A 27093-nucleotide genomic window follows, 5' to 3' on the forward strand; every position below is an offset into this window, starting at 1 on the left:
TTAAGGATGTTTGTAAAGTACTTTGAAGCAAAACAAACACAACAGGTAAAGATCATGAAACAAATTATGATGATTGTTCTCATGAATATTTACCAACTGATAATTACCAAAATAACAGGTATTTCATTGATAGCATACATTTCATCATTGAATAAAGCAAACATTGTACTAGAAAGTTTTATATTCCAGTCTCTATTAGAAGCTACCTGGGTACAAGTCAAAGTCTTTTAACCTCTCAATGCTTCTGTTTTCCTCCCTATGTTAAGTTTTAAAAGTAATTTTAATAGTCTATGTGAAAATCATGTCTGGCCCTAGCCAGTTTGGCTCAGTGGATAGAGCGTCAGCCTGGGGACCGAAAGGTCCCGGGTTTGATTCTCGTCAAGGGCATATACATTGGTTGCAGGCTCCTCACTGGCCCAGGCCCTCCAGGCTCATGCAGGAGGCAATCAATCAATGTGTTTCTCTCACATTGATATTTCTGTCTTTCCCTCTCTCTTCCACGCTCTCTAAATCAATGGAAAAATACCCTCGGGTGAGGATTAAAAAACAAACAAACAAACAAACAAACAAAAATCATGTCTGCAAAAGGCTAAGCATGAAAAAAGGAAGGAAATTCAGTTTGGGGAGTGGAATTTTGAGTGAATCTTTTCTGTCTTTTGTTTCAATTTATGAAAATGTTTTACAATAAATAATGACAAACAATATCTTTCTGAGAATTTCACAACTATTTCTAAACATGTCAGAAAAATAGACTTTAGCCCTGACCGGTTTGGCTCAGTGGATAGAGCATCGGCCTGCGGACTGAAGGGTCCCGGGTTCGATTCCGGTCAAGGGCATGTACCTTGGTTGCGGGCACATCCCCAGTAGGGGGTGTGCAAGAGGCAGCTGATCGATGTTTCTCTCTCATCGATGTTTCTAACTCTCTATCCCTCTCCCTTCCTCTCTGTAAAAAATCAATAAAATATATTTAAAAAAAGAAAAATAGACTTAAAAAAAAAGACCAGATGGAACAACTTGTCAGGGATAAATAAGAGCCAATCAAGGGTCTTCTGCAATAAAATAATCTGCCCTTTTTATTTATCACTTTTCAGAGTTTTCACTCGCTGGAAGGAGTGAAAGGCACAGCAGCATGAATTACCTTTTCTTTTGAAGACAGCGTGGGATGGACAAACTTCCTGTACAGGAGGCTGGAGCCTTTTGTGTAGGGAGATAGCAGCCAGGCTACGAAGGCTATTTTTAGTTCGTAATAGAATGGAAACCTGGAGAGAAATGAGAAATACACATTCCATTAGGTTCTTGGCAATGCTGCCCTGGGCCTGGGAAGGGCCGGACCCGGCACAGACACCTGTCCTGCCTGCACGGGGCTGCAAGGCCCACCTCCCTCCTTTCCCCACCCATGAAGGTGTGCACACACATGCACACCCGGCTCGAGCCCACGGCCTCTTCTGACAGCTGGTTTGTGTTTCCTTTTGTTGCCAAAGCAAGCCAGGTCCCAGGTTCTCTCAGCAAACCCCATGCCATGCCTGGCAACAGCTGGCACCCCTGCCTGGCTGCGCTCATTTCTGTTGGAGCCGGCGCTCCAGCCCCAGCCTGCAGGCTCAGGCCACACGGGTGCCACTCACCCAGACACTGTCACTGGCAGCCAAGAAGGCACACGCACCTGCAGGATATACAGCAGGGCGGAGCAGACAAAGAACCTTTTAGGAGAATAAAAGCTTCCCCTCCGTGGCAGTCTTCTCAGCCCCCAAAGAGGGAGGGACGGGAGCCTAAGTGTTGTCAGGAAAGAGGGTGCTACTCACCCTACTCCAGTCAAGGGCAGGCAAACAGAGCTTATGTTTTTGGTGCCCAAAGAAAGAAGTGTTCAGGGCACAGGTAACATACAATTCTGGAGTTTGAATCCTGCATACCATTCATTTATTCACCCCATAGCAGACAGGATTTCCATTTAGCAAGACTGAAATACCGATGTTCCTGGGAAAGAGTTCATAAGACAAACACTACCCGCCCTGATGTTCCTGAGAAGGAGCAGGAAGACAGCAGGAGGCCAGCCAGTGCCAGAAGAGAACATGGTTAGGAGGGAAAAGTCCCAGTTCTTGGAGTACTCACCAACAAAGGAAGATGTCGGTGAAAGTCTCTGCTGTGGTGAAAAGTGCAAATATAATCCAGTACATCATCCATTTTACCTGTTGAACGAAAAAGTAACAAAGCTAGTAGAGAAGGTCAAGGGTGAATGGCTGGCTGCCCAACACGGAGAAGAAAAGGCCCAGATGCTGGGGCACGTCCAGGCAGCGCTGCTGCATTTCTAGCCCACTCTCCCTATCTTTCCCAAGCTCATGTCTAGTTCCACTCCAAACCTTGGGGCTGGAGGCAAACGGGCTGTTTCCACAATTGACCCAGGCTCAAGGTCAATGTGGACCCTAGGTGACCTTCACTAGCCCTCAGGTGAGCCAGGGAGGCCTGCGGGACAGGAGTGACTCAGGATTCACTCAGGTTATTTTTCCAAGTAAACTCTCCAGGCCATCACAGAGACACACCCGGGAATGAACTGTAGCAAGGCCAGTCTCTCTGGGATGGAGTAGTGATAATCCTCACTGGCCACCTAAGACTCTCTCCTGTGAGAAGCCCCTCACCCGCAGTCCCTTGCAGAAACTGGATCTTTTTAAAAGTCTCTCCCACATGAGCATCCATTCCACTGCCTCTCTCCCCGAGTTGAGGTAGTGGTCCCCTCTCTCCCCCATTTCCCTTGTCTCTTGGCTTTCCCCTCACCAACCCATCCTACAAACCAGCGGTCGCCAACCTTTCAGACCTCATGGACCACAAGTGGTCCACGGACCACCGGTTGGCGACTACTGCTACAAACCACCCCCCTATAATCTTCCAAAAGCATGAACTCATCAGACTAATACCATCTTTTGCTTGGTGTCTATACGTCTGTCTCCTTCCCAATCTGTCCTCCATATTCTAGTCAGAATGATCTTGTTAAATCCAAACTTGATGATTCTATTTCCAAGCTTTTAAAGTCTTCAATACAGTAGTTCCTTATTGTTGTTAAGATAAATCCAAATTCCTTAAAGTGTTATAAACGTCCTTGCATGAACTGGATCCTAATTACCTTCATAGAAAGCCCTCCTTCTCACTCAAACTTTTTTGAATTTTCCACTCGTTATAATGAACCTGAACAGTGCATCTTCCTTTGCCTCCATATTTCAGCCCTCAGATCGAAGCCTAAATGTCATTTCCTCTAGGAAGTGTCCAAAGTTGGGGTAAGTACACTTTCCTTTCTCTCTCTCACAGGGTCATACATGCTCCCGTTGTAACACTGAACATACTGCTTTGAAAGCACCTGTTTATCGCTATGCTTTTCTGACTAGATTACAAGCTCCCTGAGAGTGGAGGCCAGTTATTTTTGCACAACACTGTAGCTCTAGTACCCAAAAAACAGTTCCTGGCACATAGTATGTGCTCAGTAAATATGTTTTGAATGACAGGATTAGGATGTTGGCATTGTCAATGGGAAAGAAAGGGTGGTTTAAAGACTGAGAAGGAATATACTTTGAGAAATACTGGTCTACATGGCTTTTTGAGAAGAAAATAGAAAATCAGGATGGTTTCAAGGTAACAGTTGCTCCCCATGAGTACCTGCTGAATAGATGATGGGTATACATGGGAGGAAAGGGGCCTGTTGAAGTCAGGGCATGGTGTGACATGGAGCCACTCACACCAGCAAGAAAGTAAATGAAGGGTAAATTTAGGGAGAAGAGGCTGAGCTCCAAGAACCTGAGGGCAGTCTGAGGGCCCAGGAGACATCTAAGAAGAATGCCCAATAGGCCTCTAGAAAGGCAAGACTGAATCTCAGGAGGGAGAGTGGGGCTATGGCCAAAGATGAAGGAGGCATGGGGGAGAGGGGGCCTGAAGTGTTAGCCTAAAGAAGTTTCCATCATGAACGCCTTCACTTTAAAATGCTTTCATGCGGAAAGGACGGTCTGAGAATGATTCACTGAGCCTCAAAAGGTAAATGGAATACTGGTGGCTCAGAGATGGAAACCATAAATAAATTAACAGGAAATGTTTCCCCCCATCAAACCACATAGTAACCAAATGATGGCTATTTTTTCCAAGGTACGAAAGAGAAGTTGCCAGGTTTGAGGGATTCTATCCAAAATTCCCTGCAAGATGTGGAGAGCATGGGCAGGATGGTGTCCAGAATAGAGAGAGGGAGCTATGGCCAATTTGAGAGGTGATGACCAGGAGCAACTCTGGAATGGATAGTTGACAGCAGGGCTTGGGAGTCCCTCTGGACTGATCAGGGGCAGGACCCAGCAGTGAAGACACTGGAGAAGGTGTGATCCTAGGTCACAGCAGGAGGGTGGGAAGCAGAGCCTAGAGACCTTCCATGAGCCACAGAGATGGGCTGAGACACCAGGACCCATAACACCAAGCCTCCAAGGCTCCTGGCAGCCTGCAAGAGCCCGCCCCATGGGCTGTGCAGGCAGAAGGCTTAGCCACCTCTGTAGCCTCATCTCACCTTTGGATCCTCCTCTACATCAGTCACCCTATTTCTTGAGTATTTCACACTCCCTCTTGCATCTGGACCCTGCTTCAGCCGCCCAGGGAATTCCCTATGCCTAATGACCGAGAAAGCAACAATTTGAGCCTGGTTTACAGCTGACTCGGCACCATCTGCTGGCAGGAGCTCACAGTGGACAGCTGCATAGCCGGGGTAGTCCTGAGAGAATGAGGAAGTGAAATTCCCTCACAGGCAGCACTCTGAGCAGCGCGCTTAGCCGGAAGGAGAAATGTCCTGAGGTCATGCACCTACACTGCCACCAGGTGTACTATTTTCTTATTTTCTGTATTTTTTAAAAATATATATTTTATTGATTTTTTACAGAGAGGAAGAGAGAGGGATAGAGAGTTAGAAACATCGATCAGCTGCCTCTTGCACACCCCCTACTGGGGATGTGCCCGCAACCAAGGTACATGCCCTTGACCGGGATCGAACCTGGGACCCTTGAGTCCGCAGGCCGACGCTCTATCCACTGAGCCAAACCGGTTTCGGCTATTTTCTGTATTCTTGATGCTTGGCATCTGAGGCCTTGCTGACTGGGGAGAGACTTCCCTTCCCAGGACCAGCCAATTCTTAGAAAAAGACTTGCCCCAGGGTGGACTTTCCATATGCAAACTGAACTATCCAGAGCCCATAGGTTGGGCCAATATTCCCCAGCCCTAATAACCCCAGGCCAGGTACCAAGGCAACTAGGGCAGCCCCCACACCCCACAGCCTGCTGAACTTATTCCAACTAGCCAACCCTAAACCTGATACCCTGCCCTACCCGACTTCCCTGCAGAAACCAGTAGAGGTTGTGGCCCACCTGCCCGCCTCTTCCTGACTCCTGACCAATCCTGGTGCTTCTCCATGTGGCCCTGGGTGGTATGCTGGGCCTCCCACTTTTAAGGAGCTGTGGGTAATAACGTCTTTCTTCATGACAGTCATTTCTGTGTCTGCATGCCTTACCATACCTGATTAAAGCAAATCCCAAGTACATTTTAAAATACAAGGTAAGGATTTGGCAATACCATGAGGTAAATGGAAGGATGGCTGAGACTGGTACTGGGCCGTGATCACATTTTGAAATGATGTGGATGGACCCCCAGATTGCAGACATTTGTTAAAAGTCCGTGCCTGACCAGCACCATCGGAATCATGGAGGAGCTCGTTAGAAATACAGAGTCTCAGGCCCCACCTGAGACCCTATGGATCAGAACCTGTATTTTAATGAAATCCTCTGTTCATTCATACTCATGTTAAAGTTTGAGATTCACTGGTCTTACTACAGGGTAGAAAGAAGCTAGGAACATTCCAGGGCAGGAGGAATAGGGAAACTGAGACAAGAAAATTAAACAAGGCCAAGCAGTTTGGACAACTTGCAGCTGGCTTGTAAATAACAAGCCATTATCTTCCCCCAACCAAAGACACTTGAGAGCAAATGGTTAAAAGCCTCTCTAAGTAGAGAATGCAGGAAAGGAGAGGGGAAGGGGGAGGAAAAAAGAGCCGTTTATTTCACTCCCTAAACAGAAAAGCCATCAGTCTTGGGGCTTGGCAAGATAAAATTGCCAGGTGCTTCTCACAAATTCTGGAAAAGCCACAACAAAGTGAAAGGGGGACCTTGAAAACTAATCTGTACCCAAGATATCTGGCAGAGAAATTTTAAAATCTATAGACAGAAAAATATAAGGCAGAAATCTCCACCCCACTCGCTCCTCAGATTAGCCGAGAGAGCCCATCGGCACTTTTTGCTGGATGATTGCTTGCCTTGTTCCTTTAATAAATTTGCATGTTTTACTTCCTTAATAAATTCACTTTAACACAACACAGTTATCTGGAGTCACTTGTTTGGATTCATTTATATGAGCAGATAAGAACTGAGATGGGGACAGCCCTCTCCCTCTGACTCAGGGGGCTGTCGGATAACGTACCTCTCTGTAGAGTCTGTGAGAGGTGCCTGTAACAGTCTGACTCACAATCTTTCTGCTTCTCAACCCTAAACTTCTGAGTTCTATTTTTTAATAATTTTAGTGCCTGAAGGACAGGTGCTTCTAGCAGGGATACACCTGGTTCCAATGAAATAGAAGCAGAGACTAGACTGTCACCTGACCACTTCAGGACCACCATGCCACTAGGAAGCAGGTAATAAAGGGACTTAGGGGCTTCAATGGGGTGACTGATCCTGATGATCAAGGGAACCAGGGTTGCTGCTACACAAAGTGGCAGGGGGAGGAAGTTAACGGTCCTCGGGGGATCTCCTACCACAGTCTCATTCAGAGGTACAAGTCAATGACTCACAGAGGCAGGATTACTAAGGCCTCATATTCCTCAGGAATGAAGATTCAGGCCACACCCTGGATAAGGAACCTCAAGCTCTAACTGAACCAAAGCTGACTGAAGGCAAAGGGAGCATGCTTAGATGGTGGAAGAAGGAAGCAATAGGAAAAAAACGCTGGATGTGCTATGGAACTGTAGGTGTCCAGAGCACCTTCTGAATTATCCTGGTTCTGCAGGTGTCATGTTTTTCAATGTCTTTTGAGCTATTTTACAACTTTGATTTCCCCATTTTCCCAAGAATCAGTTGAATATTTTTTAAAAATTCATTTCATCCCTCCTGATTGGTTATGTGTCTGCTCTTTGGAATCTCCTTTGATGTATTTTTAGCACCTTACTGGTTCCCTCATTAATCAATGAGTTATGTAAAATTTTTATATGTGTTAATTTGATATTTGTACAAGAGTCATGATTTTACCCTTTAAAGATTATCTTTTAACAAAAGACATAAATACAAGTTATGAACTTATGACCACTTGCATGATTAAGGACTGTAGTTTCTACCAATATTTTCTTCATTTTTTTGTTATGTATAGATTTAAATATTTTAACTAATCTTATTTTTATTTATTCTCCTTCTCCCCCTAATAGAGTATATGGATGGTTCACTTGAGAATTCAATATTTTAGAGTGCTGAATATTAAGGTTAGAACCTGTCAGAGCCAGAGGAAGAGAAGTACTGGACCTGCAGCTGGACTCAGCTGAAGAAATTTGGATTTAACAAGTAAATGAGTTGCACAGAATTCTTGTTGGAAGGTTTTTTAAAAGCCAAAACTTGGGTAAAAGAGTGGATATCAATGTTGGGCAGCCAAACAAGTAATTGTAATGGATATACATATGTTTTATATATGTATAAAATACTGTCATATTATATACTATACTTTAATTTTATTAAATATCATAAATTTTATTAAATATAATGACATATAATATATAAAAAAATATGTTTATTACCAGTATCCAAAGCCTTCTAATTCTGAGATTGTCTTTTTGGGCGGCAAGGCCTATTATCTAGGCTTGGAAAAAATCAAATGCCCTTATCGGGGATTTTGAATCTTCACGGACTGTTCCAAAGGCACAGGGCAGCCAGAAGCCAGTGTCCATGGTGACGACACTGGCAGCAGCTTCCTAACCAGACCTTTCCTGTGGCATAAGCTTACCTGTCACCAGGTTTCTGGGATCCTCCCCAATTTCTGAGTATCTTCCCCCCAGCCTTCTAGTTAGTTCTAGGAATTCCCATAAATTCCTTTCTGTTTAAGTGCAGTGTGTTTGGAAAGACATAAGAAGCTATGAATATTGAGAGCAGTGTTTCTCAAACTGAGGATCCTATAAAAAGTCTGATTTTCATTCCGGAAGTCTGGGCAGGACGCTAGAGTCTTTGTTTCTAACAAGCTCCCAGGTAATGTTGCTCATTCTAGTCCACAGGCCACACTGAGTATGGGCCGGAGAGCACTCAATGCTTGTAGAGAAGGGGCTGGGAAGTAGGGAGGAGCAAGACAGAGGGTGTTCAAGCCTGTATAATGGGTCTGCACTCGATCTCGCAGGCGAGAAGCAGTCATTCAAGGATCCTGGGGGAGTGAAATGAGTATTTCCACTGTTAAAAGGCTTCTAGAAGTTATATAGAGTCTATATTATAGACAACAGAGTGTGAGATGAGGGACAGGAGGCAGGAGAACCAATTAGGAAGTGTGGTAGGCAAAATACCAGCCCCTGCCCGCCCCCAAATGATGTCCTCATCCTAGTCTCCAGAACCCATGAAAATGTCTACAGCAAATGGGCCTTTGCAGAGTCGTTAACCTAAGAACTTTCAGATGGGAAGACCATCCTGGACTAGTCAGGTGGCCCACTGTGTCAATGAGTACTTCAAGGCGGAGACCCTGGCCGGGCGTGGCCACAGGGAGATGTGACTATGGAAGAATGTTCAGGGATGAAACACTGCTGACTTGAAAGAGGGAGAAAGTGGCTCCAGCCCAGGAATGCAGGTGACCAGCCTCCAGGGACTGAAAAAGGCAAGGAAGTGGATTCTCCCCTAGAGCCTTGCCTGTGTTAAGCCCCTAAATTCATGGCAATGTGTTACAGCAGCAATAAAAACTAACGGGAGGCTATTGCAACATTCCAGGGAGGAAATGATGACAACCTCGTTTAAGAGAGTGGCTGCAGAGAAGGAGAGGCCAGGTCTGAAAGATCATTAGGGGACGAGGGACGTGGTTGCCAATCAGGTGTGTGCATGGCTGGGTGGTGAGGGAGAGGCAGGGGTGCAAGGAAATTCCCAGGTTTCCCTCTTGGACAAATGGATCCATGGTCAAAAGGAGAAGAGAAGGGAGTGCGCACGTGTGAGCGTGCCAGTCTCCCTAATACTAGTCAGCTCCTTTCTTCCAATTCCATTTTTACCAAGAAACCGTCTCATCTTTACTCATAAGCTTTCCTTTCGGGAAAAACACATGTTCACCAGCCAACACACACAGCTGCTCTGCTTGTCAGTTATATGTTTCACTCTAAATTTATGAATTGCCCTTCTAGTTACAAAGCAGGCTCCTGTGAGATTGGTCAGAGCAAAACAATTTACCAGGCTTTGATCTCTCCCAGAAGAGCTGACAGAGCTGAGTTTCTGCCCCTGCAAAGCAGATCAGGCCTTGAACCACGGTGACCCCAGCTTTGCCTCCTCACCTGGCACAGCTGCCCTGCGCCCTGGGCTGGAAGGGAGACCTGGAAGAGGCTGCCTCATGCTTCACCCCTGTGCCAGGTCAACGGAGACTCAGGAGGCTCTGCGCTTATAACTTAACAGCTCTTTACAGCTCATGCTCTGAGGTTCCCAGTCTCTGGGGAGAACCCAGCCCTGTCTGGACCCCCGGCTTAGTAGCAAAGGCAAGCCTGGGCGAGCAGTTCTAGGAAACCGAGAGGTGAGGGAGGTAAATGCAGTTGACTTGGAGGGCTGGTTTCATCATAAAGATGTCCTGGGAAATCTTGGAAAGGAAATGATGATGTTTTCAACCCTCTCTGAGTTATTTCTCTACCTGCCAGACTTGCCAAGGGACACCTCTGAGTCAAAGAGGGAGAGCGAAGACCCTCCGTCCCTCACTACACGGTGGGGGGGGGGGGGTCAGGGCTGTTGCTCTTCACCCCACAGCTCAGGTGAAGAAAAGGAGGCTCTTGGAAGCCAGCTTCTCGCCCCGCGTTGCATCAAGCAAATGCCAGAGCCAGGACTTGACTTCAGGCTCCTGATGACAAAATCCACATCCTTGAACTTTGACCTGGGTATCTCTCCTTCCCTCAACCCGGCCCCTGCAGGTGTTTGTCAATCAGGGGTGGTCTGGTGGTTCTGTCTAGAGGTGCCCAGCACATCTAGCGCCGTGACCACGGCTCCCAAATCACTCAACAGTACTACATCCTCCAAACCAAGGAGCCCCTTCGCACGTGCTCAGCCCTCTGCTAGGTGCTGTGGGGTAATAGCCGCAGAATAATGAACAACTCCTGCCCTCTAAAAGCTTATAAAGCAACTAGAGGCCCGATGCACGAAGATTCGTGCAAGAATGGGCCTTCCTTCCCCTGGCTACCGGCACCACCTTCGCTCCGGCCGGAGCCACCTTTCTGCCTTCCCATGCCGCCCAGAGGCCCGGAGCGGCTGGGGTGGTGCAGAATGCCTGCGTCATCACCATGGCAATGACGCAAAGCGTCCCACTCCACCCCGGCCACTTGGCGCCTGTATATGCAAATTAGCCCACCATCTTTTTGGGTTAATTTGCATACTCACTCCTGATTGGCTGGTGGGCATGGCGAAGGTACGATCAATTTGCATCTTACTCTTTTATTTGTGTAGATAGGGCTTACATCCTGGGGCATGTGAATCACAGAATTGGGGTGGGACAGAGCCCGAGTCGCAGACCAGGTCTGCTGCTCCCAGGACCCCTGTTCCTGCCCCAGGGTCCCAATAACAGTGCGTTCTGGTCACACAGTGTTTTCCAGACAAAGAAACTGAGGCTCCTCGAGGTGAAGTCACTCATCCCAGGCCACACAGTGGCCTGTGGAGGACTGGGGACCTCGGTTCCTCTCGCTGTACCTCCCTGCATTCCCCCCTTCTGCACTTTAGTTCTAAACAGGAAGTGTAGATGGGAGAGGATCCCTGGGCCACACCACGTGAGTCTCATGAGGAGAGTGATGAAGGGTCTCCTCTGCCTGCTGCCAGTGCCCACAGCAGAGAGCGCCCACCTCCTCCCACCAGTTCACACCCAGTTCACTCCCCAAAGTGCTACTCACATATTCTTTAATGTCCTTTGACTTCACGGCCTTGTAGGAATAATATGCAGGATAAAGGGTGCCAAATATAAGCCTGGAGGGAAGAGAGAGAAAAGCAGAAATGTGACTCTCATTCATGATGGGAAATGTCTGTCTTCAGTGGCAGGAAAGTTCTCTCAGCTACAGAAAGTGCTGCTGTGGGCTGGACTTATTGTTTCCGAATGCCCTGAAGGTCTGCTCCTGGCTGGGAGGTGCTTAGGAACCTCCTGTTACAACCTACAAGGGTGATTTGGGGTCATGGAAGCCAAAAATGGGGTGGGGTGGGAAGCCAACCTGAACAGTAAGACCCCTGAAATTAAAGGTCAACCGTTCCTCTCCTGCTGCCAACCCCCGAGATGCTCTCTGAGCTTGCGGCTGGCACGGTGGGCTTCCTTCACCACTGAAACCCGTTCACTAAAAGCTCCTTCTAATTTCACGCCTCTCCTGCTTGATTTCAGCATCCTGCGGCCGGAATCAGCTTTCCAATTGTAAATCCACTCAAGCCACGCCACAGGCATCCCCACCCGCATTAACCTGCTTCTCGCTGCTCTTAAGGCGAAGAAGCAAAAATAACACCAGCGTGACTGTTGGGCAGCAGCTCTCACAGCCCGCGCGCAGGGCTGCACCGGGTCATTAAGGAATCTGACTCTCAGCCCTGCCTCTGAGCGCCTGCCTGGCAGAGCCCCACCCGACCTCATTCTCTTCACCTCGCTCCTCTCCCTCCCCCCACAAGCCTTTGCCTGGGCTGTGGTCTCCTTCTGGAATCTTCCTCCCCTTCTGTGTCTGGTTCCCATGCCTGTTCACCAGGTCCCAGCTCCATCATGACTTGGTCACAGAAGCCTTCCCTCACCTCCAGCTAGGTCAGTCCCTACCCACTCTTGTACCACCCCCACACCCCCCTTCACAGCCAATGTGCATATTATCAGGATGCTCTTTCACTAGTGTTTGGGTGAGACTTTTGATTGACAGGATCTCCCCATTGGACTGTAAATGTATTTTATTTCAACAATGTGTTTCTAGCACCTGCCACATAGTAGGCTCGCAAGGGATATTTTTAAATGTATGACCTGACAGAATGTTGGTGCTGAGTTTATTCCTTTCACCTGACAGATAAGGTCACCCAGGTGTCAATTCAGATGCAAACTGTGTGGGCACAGGAGGCGCACTGGCTCCCCACCCCACAGGAGCCAACATCTGTGAGCACCCACAGACAGAGCTACCAGGAGGCTCCTCATTTGGGAACCCCAAAGCCCTGGCGCCCTCATCAGTATTTAGAGGTCGTACAGAAAACTCGGAATCCAGATGCAATTTAGCACGCCGTGGTCAGCGTTCCCACAGCGCTGTGGCCAGGCAGCACCCTGACATTCTACTGCCTCAGGTTACCAGGGAAAACCAGTTAACTGAACAGAGTCCGTTTCTAAGATGCTGACAGGGAAAGGGTTTTCGCACCCTTGCCTCACACAGGCCTGGCCCTACATGCTACACAGGCATCGCCTCAGTCCTCAGGCCGCCTCAGCTAAAGGAACCTCTTTCTCGGACGGGACACCAGCGCACAGAGCGGGCAGTCGCTTGCGTGTCTAAGGTCCCAGGACCGTTACGGAGTAAAGCCTCTGAAGACTGGTTGATGTCGGCTGGGGCCCTGGCCAGGGCGGCCTCCTCCCAGCCTGGCCTTTTACTAACACTGTCCTCTGGCTTGGAGAACAAGGCTATCCTCTGTGAGGGCTGGGATTGTGTGCGGGGAGCAAGATAAGCCCGCAGAGGGGACAACGAGTGTCCGAAGGGGAGGAGAAAAGGTAGGACTCAGGTGGGTGGGAAGAAATTTAAGGCAGAGAGCAAAGGCACCAGGCATGCCCGGAGGGGAGTGGGGGGGGGGCAGGGAGGCGGCATGGCCTGGGGAAGCTCACCGGGTCCAGGAATGAGCCAGCTTGGTGAGGGAGGACTCCCCAGCCATCCCCCCCTGCCCCCCTCCCAAGCATTCTCAAATACCAGAGAGTCTGCTTCCCTCCATGAGGCCTTTCCTGACCTTATCACCCCCTGAAGATTAGGTTCTTCTCTGGCCCCTACACGCAGCAACATCCCTCTTTCTTAGCCCCGGTGCATACACTTGCGGTGGTTTATTCAGTGTCTATCTGCCACCTTATATGCCCCACAGAGCCAAGGCTGGTATCTGTCTCATTCATAACCGCGCCCCAGGGCCTGGCAAGTGCTCGGTAAGTACCCGGTGTTCTCTGTCTGGTGAACTAAAGGGCGGAGCCATCCAGGGCACATCCATGACGTTGGGACTGAGCTCTCGACAGCAAGGGAATGCCAGATGGCAATGGCTGATTCAGCAGAGCCTCGGGCAACGCGCCACTGGCTCCGCTGGCACAGATGCCCCGGTTTAGCCAGGTCTGCCAGGAGGGTTCCCAGCCCTGCCCTGGGGCAGTGTGCGACTGGCGGAAGAGAGACAAGTGCAAACTCAACCGCCGCTGCTGCTCCTCTGTGAGCTCCCACGAGCAGCGGCACCTCCGGTCACAGAACTGGGACCCTCGGTGGTGCGGAGGCCTGTGCTCCGTCTGCTGGGCTCCTGATGGGAAGTGGTGGCCAGTGTCCCCCCACCTGACAGCATGGGGACAGCAAGACACACTTGCTTCTTCAGTCCCTAAAATCTCAATAGCCCTGGCAGGTGGAGGAGTACACTTGGCATTTCACTGCCCAGGGAAGGGAGGATGGGATTAAAATGCTGAGCACTTCTAAATCTACTTTGGAGACAAGAAGTAACAAATGAAGCAGGTCCAAGCCAAAAGCGGTTGGGATCTACGTCCATGCAGACCAAGTGCCCCTGCAACTCCCCCCCCCCCCCCCCCGCCCCAGCCCTCCCTCGGCCTCCGGATCTCACGGGCAGCAGCTGTCCCCGGAATGAGCCATGCTCATCACTCACAACTGTGACTTCCCGCCTGCTCTCCATCCTGCCTAAATCTTAGTGCAGGATCTTCCCACAGCCTCACAACTGTTTTTCCTGATAAAGTCCCACTAATCCTTTAAGATCCATCTCAAAAAAGCCACTTCTGTGAGTCTTTGATCACTTGTCCCTCAGAATTTTCTTGATATTATTTAAGTCCATTACAGCCCTTATGCTGTCATATTAATAAGACACTTAAAATTATGATATCAATATCGCTGAGCACTACTGCCAGGCACTGCTCTATAGGTTGTATACATGCCTCACTTAACCCTCAACGCCCATATGGGATAAGAATTCCACTCCATTTTATTTTATTTTTTTGTTTTGTTGTTTTTTAATCTTTATTGTTGAAAGTATTACATATGTCTTTTTTCCCTACTGATCCCCTCCCCACCCAGGCCTTCACCACCCTATTGTCTGTGTCTATGGGTTATGCATATATGCATACAAGGCCTTTTGTTGATTACCTCTCACCCACCCTCCCTCTCCCACCTTCCCTCTGAGATTTCGCACTCTGTTCCATGCTTCCATGTCTCTGGATCCACTCCGTTCACCAAGTCTACTCCATTTTACAGACGAGGACACTAAGGCCCCGGGAGACCACAGCCAGGAGCAGAGCGGGGATGAGGACCTGGGCAGCCTGACAACAGGGCCTGTCTGTGTCCTCCTGGGCTAACTGTGCTGGCTGACTCAGTGTCCCCATCCAAACCACAGTCCTAGGTGATCAGGGGGGTCTCTAGTGCCTGGCACAGCCCCTGCTGAAGTGGGTACTTGAAAAATGTCTGTTGAGTGAATAAAGAACAAAGAATTGAAATGTCTCTCTGGGGAACTTAACCCACTTGATAGATTCACAAAACTCTCTCTACAAGGTCAAGAGGAAATACTTAGGAGGATCTACAGCTACTTAAGTGCTCATGGTCAGCCCCAGCAGAGGGGAGGAAGAAGGCGTGTGTGCCTCTAGAGAGGAGGCCGGGCTCTGTGCCAACCCACTCCTCCCAGTTACCTGTGACGGAGTCTTGCACTGCACTTCACAGCCTCAGAGCTCTGCACACCCTCCCTTCTCCACAGTCACTTACTGTGACCTTGAAGCCTGCCACCCCTAACTTACTGGCCCCATTTATCTGCCTGTCACGTTTCTCCTATGTTTGCCCCCTCCTTCTTCCTCTTCCTCCAAGTTAGGGGCCTTCAGAATGTCTGCTTCAGAATGAAAACAATATGCATTCTTTCCATCTGTGCGTGCCACAAGGCCATGATCACAGGGGGGCTATGGAAAGAATTGTCCTCGTGGGGGATGTCCAGGAAGCCAACACCAAAAGTGAAAGCGTCACAGTTTGACCAAAAAAAAGAGTTAGCATCCCATAATAACTGGTGCAATGGTTGCTCTCGCCGGGTGCCGGGCACGGCTTTAGGTGCTTTACCTGCGTTTTGCATGTACAGAAACTCTGTGACGTGGGCATGATTATCATCTCCATTTCACAGATCCAAATGAAAACCAGAGAATGTAAATGACTGGGCTCAGGTCACACAGAAGTCCAAGGCAAGGCTGGACAAGAACGTGAGATTTCACAGTGTGGGCGCTAAGTCAGTGACGCTCCCACTTGTTTGATGGAACAAAATCAGTAACATATTTTAATCACCCATTATTTGTATTACCACGAATCTTTGGCTTTGCTGAGGAAATTTTTTTTTAAGTCATCGTGAGAAGCAACTCATTTAAAATGAAATTGTCTAACACATAAGCCCGCCTACCGAGGCTCATGCAAACTGGAACACAGCTTGGGTTCTGCTGAAAACAAATGAAAAAGTGAGGGACTCTGACAATACCCGTGTGTTGCGGACTCCCCCTTGTCCCCCAGAATCCCCTACATGCCTAACACTCCCTTGATCTCCTTCCACATTCAGAACACCCCGAGCCTTTCCCTGTCCACAGAGCTGCTCAGCTCCTGTGAATGGGGGACATGGCCTGGCTGTAAAGCCACGTGAACCCTAAGCTACACACAGAAGGAGGGACAACCTCGGAGGCCCGGGAGCTGGGGGGCCTTGGTGCTAGTCTGTGCTGCACCATTCAACACACAAGAGTCCTTGGATAAGTGCCCAGGAGCCTCCCCGTTTTTATTTCCTCTGCCCATTGGGGTGTCCCCACAGGTGCTGGTGGGAAGGTCAAGTGCGATGACATACAATAAAAAATGTTGAAGAGGAAAAGGCTGCACAGATCTGTGAAATTATCCCCCCCCCCCCCCCCGCCCCAGTGGAGGCTCTAAGCTGAGGACCCGGTCTGTGGTGTCCCACCACCAGGAGGGGCAACGCCTCCGTGCGAGTCATTTACTCAGTCCCGGGGTAAGGCTGGGTCCAGCACTTGTGTCCATAAGACCCAGGAATGCCCGGGGGCTGGGAGACCCAGGACGGACACTGCCTGCAAGGCAGTCCCCCTGGGGGGGGGGGGGGAGAACACAGATGACTTTCAGAGGTGTGGGAAGTGGTTCCACTGTCTCAGCAGAATCATAAAAGTATCCTACTCCGTGATTCGCTCCTTGGTTCTGGGTGTGTGACATCAGGGAAATGCCTTTTTCCAGAAGGTTCTGGATAGAGAGAGAAGATGACTGACAAGTTCATACTACTCCCTTGGCCTTATGTGCATTTGACCCAAGAAAACTGTACTATAAATGGCATAGTTTGGCGCAAACTTCAACTCTAGGATCTTACCTCCCACCTCAACCCTGACTGGTCTGTGGAGAAATGCATGGGCTGAGGCATCTCTGGAGATACCCCTGGGGGTATAACTAAAGTAACTGAAAGTCTCCCACATTTTAGTGTAGCTAGCTCTACAGTGCCTTTGCCATGGCAGCAGGTAGAGAAGAAGAGCTGGCTGGTTGGTTTGGGAAGTGGTTGAATTCAAGGAACAGGAGGGACTAGAGCACAGGGCCCTGGGGAAAGGTGCCTGGTCTGGGAGAAGTATCAGCTAGGGCCCAGAATGACATCTCTGGGTTCCTGTGTAGTGAAGGGGGGATGTGGCACTGGGGAAGGAGTCCCAACTGAAGGTCAGGAACCTGGTTCTAGGCTCAGCTCTGATCTGAACTGGTGGGGTGATCTTGGACCACCCCCCCAACCACCACTCCTAAGCTAGGCAGCCTCTCTCTCTCTCTTTTTATTTTTTTAAAATATATTTTATTGATTTTTTACAGAGAGGAAGGGAGAGGGATAGAGAGCTAGAAACATCGATGAGAGAGAAACATCGACCAGCTGCCTCCTGTACACCCCCTACCCGGGATGTGCCCGCAACCAAGGTACATGCCAGACCGACGCTCCATCCACTGAGCCAAACCGGTTTTGGCTCTCTCTCTCTTTTTAAATCCTTACCCGGGGGCATGCTTAAAGAGAGGAAGGGAGAGAGAGAGAGAGATCGGCTGTTCTCTGCACATGCCTCGACCAGGGATCAAACCCACAACCCAGGTATGTGCCCTGACTGGGAATTGAACTGACAACCTTTCGGTGCATAGGACAACACTCAATCAACCGAGCCACTCTGGTGGCTGGGCTTGGCAATCTCATTTTTCATTCAGGAAATACTGACCTACTGACCTGGTAAATATTGTACCGACCTGGGATAGTCGCTGGTGAGCCAGCAGTGAACAGGTGGGTGGAGCACCCCCTCCCCCAGCTCAGGCATTCTTTCTTCCCAGGACTTCGGTCTCACCCAGGTCCGGCCCTGGCCTCTGCTCAGCTGCGTGAACTGTGTGGATACTGCTGAGCATGCACTATCCCACCTCACACACACTCCACATCCTGCGATAGCATGAGGATGTTAGCAAACACCCAAATGGTGGTGATAAGCAAAACAAGCAAAGCTGTAACAAGGCCATCAGGCCAGACATGGACAGTCACCGGTAGCTCTGGTGTATTCCTGGGAACTGCAGCAGCAGGAGAGGAGTCAAAGGGGGTCATTATTTTTTGCTGTATCTCTTGTCACCAGCAGGTGGGAATCATGGGTCAGCAAGGCAGAGTGCTGACAGCTGTCCTTTGGGAGGGTAGAAAACAAAGAATGGATGGACTGGAAAACAGGAAAATATGGGTGTGTTTTAATCTCTGTGGACGTACAAACAAGCAAGCAATGACGCGAAGCCAGGGTGACAAGAACTGACACCATTCTTGATGGAGAAATTCCACTGCTCAAAAGACTTCCGTAGCTCCCTACGGCCCAAAGAAAAACATCCAGACTGCTTACCTTTGAAGGCGGGCTTCCACCATCTAGCCACAGCCCAGCCCACCAGCTTCACACGCCCTTCATTAATTCCTGTGCACACCTCGTGCGTTTCTGCCACTGTGCCCTGCCATCATTCAGGAGCTGGGAATGTTCCTTGTTTATGTTTGCTGTAGAAAATATTTTAAAGACAGTAGTCTCCCTTACCCGCAGGAGAGATGTTCCAAGATCCACAGTGGATGCCTGAAATTGTGGACAGTACCAAACTGCACAGGTACTATGTTTTTGTCCTACACATACATACCTTTTTGCTTAAAGGAAGCACTTTGTGGCTTCTCTTTGGCATATCTGAATCACCAATATCACTGCTCTTGCACTTTGGGGCCGTTATTAAGTAGAATAAGGGTTACACAAACACTGTGATACTGCGACATTAGTGTATATGCACAGCATATACACTGGACAAAGAAATGTTCATATTCCGGTGGGAGTGAACGGGACAGTACGAGATTTCATCACACTACTCAGAACAGCACACAAGTTAAAACAAGCATGTCAAACTCAAAGGCTAACGCAGGCCAAATAAACAAGGTTTAAGTTTACGTGGGCCGCAAAAAAACAAAAGCTGCAATTTTTATAGAAATGTAGGTTTATTTCGATAGAGACATGCTGACTACAAAGGGTTGAAATAAATGAGTAATTGTTAACATAAAATAATAGAACATTTTAATAAAAATTAATATTTTTTCTTGAACATTAACTTACCAGACACCAAATAACTGAACAAATTAATAAGTGTAACGCAAATAAACCTATTTTTCTCGTTCTCCGAAAGCGAAATATTTCCTGTTGCGCACACCAAACAAGTTAGTTCAAGACTAATGAGGTGTCAATCGGCTGCTAGTATTAGTGGAGAGAAATGGTGCACCTGCACGTAAAGCACGTAAGGGAAATGAATGCAACACGATTAATCAGTTATTAGCGAACGTTGTAGTTTGTTATTAATAATTATGTATAACAGGATATTGTAAAAATTAAGTTACAAAATTTTTATTAAAACATTTCTTACATACTGTTATATTGGCTGGGCTGCAAAAATATTTGTTGTGGGCTGCATGCAGCCCGTGGGCCACGAGTTGGACATGCTTGAGTTAAAACTTGAGAATCGTTTATTTCTGGAATTTTCCATTTAAAATATTTGGACTGCAGTTGAATGGGGATAATTGAAACTGCAGAAAGCAAAATCATGGATAAGAGAGGGCTACTGAACAGAAAATAATTAAACAAAAATCAAAATCACCCACAATCCAAGCACTCAGCAATAATAGTAGTTAAAATACTGCTATGCTGGATATGTCCCTCCAATCCTGGGACACCAATAAGTACTTGCATATGTCCCTCCAACCTTCCCCATGCATGCAGAGTCTAGGGGCAGTATCTGCAGCAGAGGTAGCAGCCCAGCTCAGACTGTCATGGCCACAAGGGGCCCTGAAGGCCTCAGCATCCACCATCCCCGCATCCCATCAGGATGCTACTGCTGACTTTGTCTGAACCTTGCATGCACAGGAATTCGCTGTCACCCAAAGCAGTCTGGTCCCAGAGGTTGGCACTGGGGCTGAGAAACTTGAGTTAGTAGTTCCTGCTGGGTAGGTGGCCTGAAGAGATATAGACTCGGGAGTAGGGGCTGCTACTCTGGGTGCCTATGTTTGGCCCTATATCCTATATGAAAGAAAAGTAGGAGTGTAGAGACAGAATCAGAGAGAGAAACACATACAACAGAAGGAGAGAGAGAGAGAGAGAGAGAGAGAGAGAGAGAGAGAGAGAGAGAGAGAGAGAGAATAAAGCAGGTGTGACTAGAGAAGCTGAGAAGTGAGACCAGGGCCTGGGGGAGCAGGGGGCGGAGGGGAGGGACTGAAGAAGGAGTGAGAACAGCAGGCTTCTCAACAGCTTCCCACCCTGGGTTCGAGCACCCATGGAATCCAGCTGCAAATCCCTGCCTCTTTATAATGAAGAATTCCGCTTTGGCTCATGCAAAGTCCAGTTGGTTTTATCTATCCTGGTTCATGCAACAGCAGCAACAAAAAGGGGAAGATGCCTTGACTAAGAAACAGCCTTCAGACCTCTGACCACTGATGCCCGAAAGCTCAGGTCCCCTTAGCCTTCTCCTCTCCAAACCTGAACTGTCCCCTGGGGCTGGCGGAGGCCTCGCTGACAGCAGCTTATGCATCTATGGGCACAAAGCCCTTGGCACCGCAGTACCACCAACAACCCAATTTGTGATGGCACCGAAAGGTTAGGATCTAGTTCCTGAGCGGAGACAACCAGAAACCCCGTCGTGCAGCACCAGGAGTGAAGAAGGTGGCCACGATGGTGTAAGAACTCACATCACCCCAACCAAGCACAAGCACCCCCAGTGCTCGGAGAAGCTGGAAGCTGTCCAACATCTCTATCTGTGTCTCCTCTGAAGCCAGCTCACCGTGTTCCTCAGAGCAGACTCCGGCCCAGCAGAAAGCACAGCAGGCTCCCCAGGAGCCACAGCCCTGCCTTCCCCTCCAGCAGACAATGCAGCAGCTCACAGCACCTCGCCCAACTCCTGCCAGAGCCAGAGGCAACAGCGCCCTGAACACTGCGAGGGCAGGGCTCTGGGGCAGACAGACAGATTGGCATCTCATTTCTGCCTCTGACTGGCTTTATGACTTCAATTAAGTTACTTAATTTCTCTAAGTTTCAGTTTCCTCGTCTATAAAAATAAGAAACAACAACAGCTCCTATGGTAAGGATTAAATAAAACAAGGTAATTTTAAAGAGACCAGAGTATTAAAATGTTTCAAATTTACCAGGTATTAGTTTCTCGTCTCCCATCTAGTTCATATTAAATATCCTAATTAAAATTTTCAATTTACTAAGTCACCATCTAAAGTCAATTTTAAAACATAATTTATGATTCTCAAGTATACTCAATCCAGCTGGAAAATAAGCACTTGATTCAGGATCATCTTATTTTATTTTGTTTTTATTTTAAATATATTTTATTGATTTTTTACAGAGAGGAAGGGAGAGGGAGAGAGAGAGTTAGAAACATCGATGAGAGAGAAACACGAGGCTGCAAGTTCAGCTCCCAGGCAGGTCCGATTCCCTATCAAGCAACTGATGACCTCTTGGAACCCACATTTGCTCCTGAGCTTAACTGGCCAGGAGACCCCATGCACGAAGCCAGAGTAGTGACCTCCCTGGACAGTGACAGCAACAGATGCTCCCCCAGGCTCTGTTGGCCTTTAATTCCCGTTAGGCTTTACAGCGCCAGACGCTCTTCCCAAAGCTTGAACTCCTCATTAATGGGTGTGTGGCTAATGGAGAGCAGCGCCTTTCCCTCCCTGCTTCAGAAAGCTGCAGTCTCTCAGGAAGGCTCCCTGAGTCATCGAGTCCTGCCTGGAAAAGGTGGCTGTGCCTGTAGCGCTGGCCCTTGTCATTCAAGGCCAAGCTAACAGCCTCAGCAGCAACAGGCATTCCCTCCCCACACACTCCTACCCCCTCCCCCCGCCACTTCCCCCACCCACCCCGGCTCCTAACACAGGGAAAGCTGCCACTCCCTACAAATGGAAGCCGCAGCCAATGAGGAGATCAGCAGGGCCTTGCTCTTTGTCTCCATCTCCTTTTAGAATTTATAAACCCAACTGCCAAAAAGCTGCTGATGGGAGTAGAGATTGGTACAATCTTCCTGGGAGGCAAGTTGCCGTTATTTCTCAAATCCTCACAGCATCGATGCCCTCTGGCCTAGTAACTGCACGCCTGTACTCAGGCAGTCCATCCCACCCAAACAACTCTCTGCACTCTTGGGAATCCATCCAGAAGAAATCCCAGAGGCAAAGATGAAGGCACACATGCATTTCATGGCTTTTTATTATGTAAAAATTTTTGAAATAAATATCCACCAAAAAATTGACTATATAATTTAAAAAGGTCACTAAAATCCTGTTTAGAAATATTTTGGACACAAGAAAATACTGATATATTAATGTTAATGGGAAAGCAAAAGGCACAGAAACTTCAACCATATAAAACTTTTGTATTCAGAAAGTCTTAGATCCCTCCAGAATGCATCTCTGGGTGATGGAATGATGAGTGGTTTTTATTTTCTTCTTTATCCTTTCCTTTTCTCCCCCCATCCTATCGCCCACAGCAGCATCAATCCTTTATCCATCACTGTCATGATATAAAGGCGAGTGGGACAATCCCCAACACCACCAAGTTCAAGTCTAGCTGGACAACTCTCAGGCAGACCATCTCACCCAAACTACACCCTGTGAGCCAGGCCAGGGCTTCTAAATCAGCAATGTCTCCACGCAGGGGATGCTCCAGCCATGGGTTAGCAGACTGGGGAGGAAGGGAGGCCAGGAAGCATTCCAGGCAGGGAGAGCAGCATGCGCAGACCTGCTATCACTCCCCTGAGCACATTCTGCCAGCACCCACCCAAGGGCTGAGGGCAGGAGGGACAGCTAAAGAGGAAAGTGGAGGCTGGCAACTGAAAGTATGAGGAACTCTACCTCCCAGCACCACGCTTGACACATAGCGGGTGTGTGCTAAATATGAATGAGTGAGTGAATGACTGAATGAATGAATGGCTCAGGGTGAAAGGAGATTAGAGAAGCAATTTACAACCAAGACTGTGAAGGGAACTAGCAAGTTGAAGGTCCCCCTCCAAGGAAGGTATGTAAAGATCCATTCACACAAATGCCCTGGGGTGTCTCATTATTATTCCAACACTAGAGGCCTGGTGCACGAAATTCGTGCACGGGGGCAGGGGGTTATCCATCAGCCCAGCCTGCATCCTCTCCAATCTGGGACCCCTCGAGGGGGCCTGCCTGCCTTCTTGATTGCCCCTAACCGCTTTTGCCTGCCAGCCTGATCACCCCCTAACCACTCCACTGCCAGCCTGATTGATGCCTAACTGCTCCCCTGCCAGCCTGTTTGCCCCCAACTTCCCTCCTCTGCCGGCCTGGCCACCCCTAACTGCCCTCCCTTGTAGGGTTGATCACCTCCAACTGCCCTCCCTTACAGGCCTGGTCCCTCTCAACTGCCCTCCCTTGCAGGCCTGGTGCCTCCCAACTGCCCTCCCCTGCTTGTCTGATTGCCCACAACTGCCCTCCATTGCAGGCCTGGTCCCTCCCAACTGCCCTCCCCTGCTGGCCATCTTGTGGTGGCCACCTTGTGTCCACAAAGGGGCAGGATCTTTGACCATATGGGGGCAGCCATATTGTGTGTTGGAGTGATGGTCAATCTGCATATTACTCTTTTATTAGATAGGATAGAGGCCTGGTGCATGGGTGGAGGCCAGCTGGTTTGCCCTGAAGGGTGTCCTGGATCAGGGTGGGGGTTTCCTTGGAGCATGGGACGGCCTGAGCAAGGGGCCTGTGGTGGTTTGCAGGCTGGCCATGCCCCCTGGCAACCCAAGCGGAGGCCCTGGTATCTGGAATTTATTTGCCTTCTACAATTGAAACTTTGTAGCCTGGAGCGGAGCCAAGCCTCCTGCTTGCTCCGTGGCTGGCAGCCATTTCTGTTGGGGTTTATGTACCTTCTATAATTGAAACTTTGTAGCCTTAAGCGGAGTGTGCGGAAAGCTTGGTTTCCTCCATTGCCAGGGGCAACCCTCGCCTCCCGCTCTTTCCAACTCCGTGGCTGCCGCCATTTCTGTTTGGATTTGTTTACCTTCTATAATTGAAACTTCGTAGCCTTAAGTGGAGGCTTAGGCCAGCAAGGGCAGGAGGAAAGCTTGGCTTCTTCTGTTGCCTGGGAAACCCAAGCCTCCCTCCTGCTCTCTGTGGCTGTAGCCATCTTGGTTGGGTTTATTTGCATACTCACTCTGATTGGCTGGTGGGTATGGCTGGTTGGTGTGGCGGAGTGATGGTTAATTTGCATATTACTCTTTTATTAGGTAGGATAACCAAGGCACATAAGGCACAATTCCTATAAAACCATTAGCAACCAAGCCCTACGTTTCATGGCAAAGAAAGATGAACGTACATAAAGTCACCACAGCAGTACCACCTACATGAAAGGCAAGTCTCCTCCGGCTAAGAAAAAGGAACCTAGAAGCCACTGTGATCTCCTTCTCTCCCCTCCCAGCCAAGGACCCGTCCTTCAGGCCTGGATGCCCAAACCCTGTTGTTTCATTTGTAATCACAGGCTCTTGGGGTAGGAGGAACGACTTTAAAGGCTATCTACCCATCCCCAAAAGAAAAAGAGAATTGCAGCCATCCTTTCTGTACCAACAGGCTCCTCCCCAACAACAATAGTGTCTAATAATTATTGCACTCAAATGCACCATGGGGCCCTCCCAGCCACCCTCCCTCCCTCCGGAAGCAGCCGCATCGTTGCTGGAGTCCTCTGTTAAGAAGCTCATTATGAAGGAAAACAAGAACCATTTCCCCCACAGATTGCAACTACTAAAGATGAAAGCAGTGCACTCTGGAAGAGGGTCTGGCACCGCCGTGCTGCCGGTCCCCTCTCTCATGAGGACCACCCCCAGGGGGTGTACAAGAACCCTGCCTCCTGCCAGAGCTGATTTGCCCAACGCTGGGCCCAAGCGGGGCCTCTCAGATTTCTGCCTCTCCTGGGAATTCAGAATCAGGGCAGAGACACCTGCAGGTTACTTAAAATGAAGACTGTACATCAGCAGCCACGGGGTGGTCACATCTGGCCAAATGCTCACTAAAGCAGAAATGATGTCTGCAGAGATGGAAAAAATGGAATACTTCAAGCTAAGAGAGACAGACAGGCATGTATGAAGGCAGAGCAGGGTCTTTTTTTTGTTTTTTAATCCATCATTGTTGCTTAAAACAGGCACATGGTTAGGGGTTGAACAGATACTGGTTCAAGGCATCAAGAAAGAGAGACTTAGAGAAGGGGACAGAGAGATGGAGAGGGGGAGAGACACTCAGAGAGAAGCTGTCCTGGTTCGTTTCTCCAGGAGGTCGGGTGGACCTCTACCCTTGCACCCCAGAAGCTGCCCCTGCGTCCTTCCCCTCAATGCCTCTTGCTTAAGCTGATCCAGAGCAGACTTCTGCTACTTGCAACCAAAGAAGCCTCACTCAGGCACCCCAAGACTTCCTGGGGCCTGTGCCCACTTCCTCCCTCAAAGCATAACTTACTCTCTGTGCACCTGTCGGGCGAGCCCCAGGGTCCACATCAGCCTGTTCCCCTCCCTGGACTCCCACTCTCCATCTCCCACAGCCTGCTGGATATTTCCTCTTGTATCAGATAACCTCACTCAGTGTCCCTATTTCAGTGGCTCTTAAACTTGGGGGTGCATCAGAATTCCCCGGTGGGCTTGGTAAAGCACAGCCTGCCAGGCTACCCCAGAGTGTCTGATTCAGTAGGTCGTGGGTAGGGTCTGGGAGTCTGCATTTCTTTTTCTATATAATTTTTATTTATTATTATTATTTGTTGTTAATCCTCCCTGGAGGATATTTTTTCCATTGATTTTAGAGAGAGTAGATGGCAGGGGAGTGGGGGAGAGGAGAGAGAGAGAAACATCAATGTGAGTCACATCAACTGGTTGCCTCCTGCAGCAACCCAGGTACATGCCCTTGACTGGAATTGAACCCTAGACCCTTTGGTTTGTGGGCCGACACTCTAACCACTGAGCACACTGGCATGGGAGTCTGCATTTCTAACAAGTTCCCAGGGTGGTGGTGCGGCTGGCCCAGGGACCACACTTTGGTACCCACATCTAGCAGGCTCCAAGCTTTGGACTTTTCTTCTGTAGTGACTTTGCTACTCAGCTCTTTCCTATGCCTCTCACAACACTGGCCTCCTCATCTCGTTCCTGGAGGACTGTGAGAACCTTCTAACCAGTTTTCCTTCCCTTCGCTCTGACCACAAGTGGCCCACCTTGCACACCACGGCCAGATTCCCCTGCCGGGGCAGTTCTCCTCAGGCCACTTCCTGTTCATAACCTCTGGCTATTATGGATAAAGCTGCGTGGACAGCTGAGTAAAGTCTGTGTGTGGACATTTGTTTTCATTCATCTGGGTAATACTTAGGAGTGGAATTGCTGTGACACATGTTAAGTATAGCTTTAATATAAATAAAAAGCTGACAAACTTTTCTAGGTGGCTGTACCATTTTGTAGCTCCTGCCTGCTCATAACCTTTCGATGATTCCATCTAGAGTATTAACAATTTTCCAGAATCCTGGGTTTGGTTTTCCAGCATCCTACCATCTGGCTCACACCTGCCGATCCAACCAAACTACATACCACAGAAGTTCTAACTCGGTCATCACTAGCGTCCCTCTAAATCAAGTCCTACTTCTTCTGTGACACTTCCCTCCCAACCCCCCACCCTAGTCTAATGCACTGTAGCCTCTCTTCCCAAAACACAGAATACAGCAAAAATAGTTGAGTAAAGACAATCCAGTTCCCTATTTCCCCACCTTTTGCTTGAAAAAGTGTGATAGTAATAAAATATTTACAGTTTGCTTCAATGGTTATCTTTATCCACCAAAAAAAAAAAAAAAAAAAAGACAACTGAAGGATTTTTATGTAAAATTGTCTACAGTATCACATTGGCAACATGTCCCCACACACTGGGGACACACAGTTAGTGTAACTTTATCAAGTGAAAGGACAAAATGCATATCCCTCCCCCTTGGTAAGTGTCATTTGATCTACAAACTGGTAGCTGGGAGTTCTCCTAACAGACCTCAAAGAACACCAATAGAAACAGGTGTTGATTCCTACCCGTGTATTGATTCAGAGCCCAGGGCTGAGAGATGTACAGTGGCATTCTGAGAGGGCCT

The 27093-nt window shown here is 48.8% G+C and overlaps 1 protein-coding gene across 3 annotated transcripts in view; it reads right to left on the bottom strand.

Moving 5' to 3' along the window:
* Positions 1-27093, bottom strand: part of REEP1 (receptor accessory protein 1) — an 88573-nt gene that overhangs the window by 31729 nt on the left and 29751 nt on the right. For 2 of the 3 annotated variants that reach the window (XM_079791844.1, XM_079791845.1), the window contains exons 2-4: positions 11135-11207; positions 2107-2183; positions 1139-1259 (exon numbers count right to left, since the gene is read on the bottom strand). In XM_079791844.1, coding sequence (XP_079647970.1) covers positions 1139-1259; positions 2107-2183; positions 11135-11207 — 271 coding nt within the window. The remainder of the gene's footprint in view (positions 1-1138; positions 1260-2106; positions 2184-11134; positions 11208-27093) is intronic. The other variant, XM_079791846.1, reaches the window with a different exon arrangement.

Source organism: Cnephaeus nilssonii (assembly GCF_951640355.1).
Source record: "Cnephaeus nilssonii genome assembly, chromosome: 15".
Lineage (NCBI taxonomy): Eukaryota > Metazoa > Chordata > Mammalia > Chiroptera > Vespertilionidae > Cnephaeus > Cnephaeus nilssonii.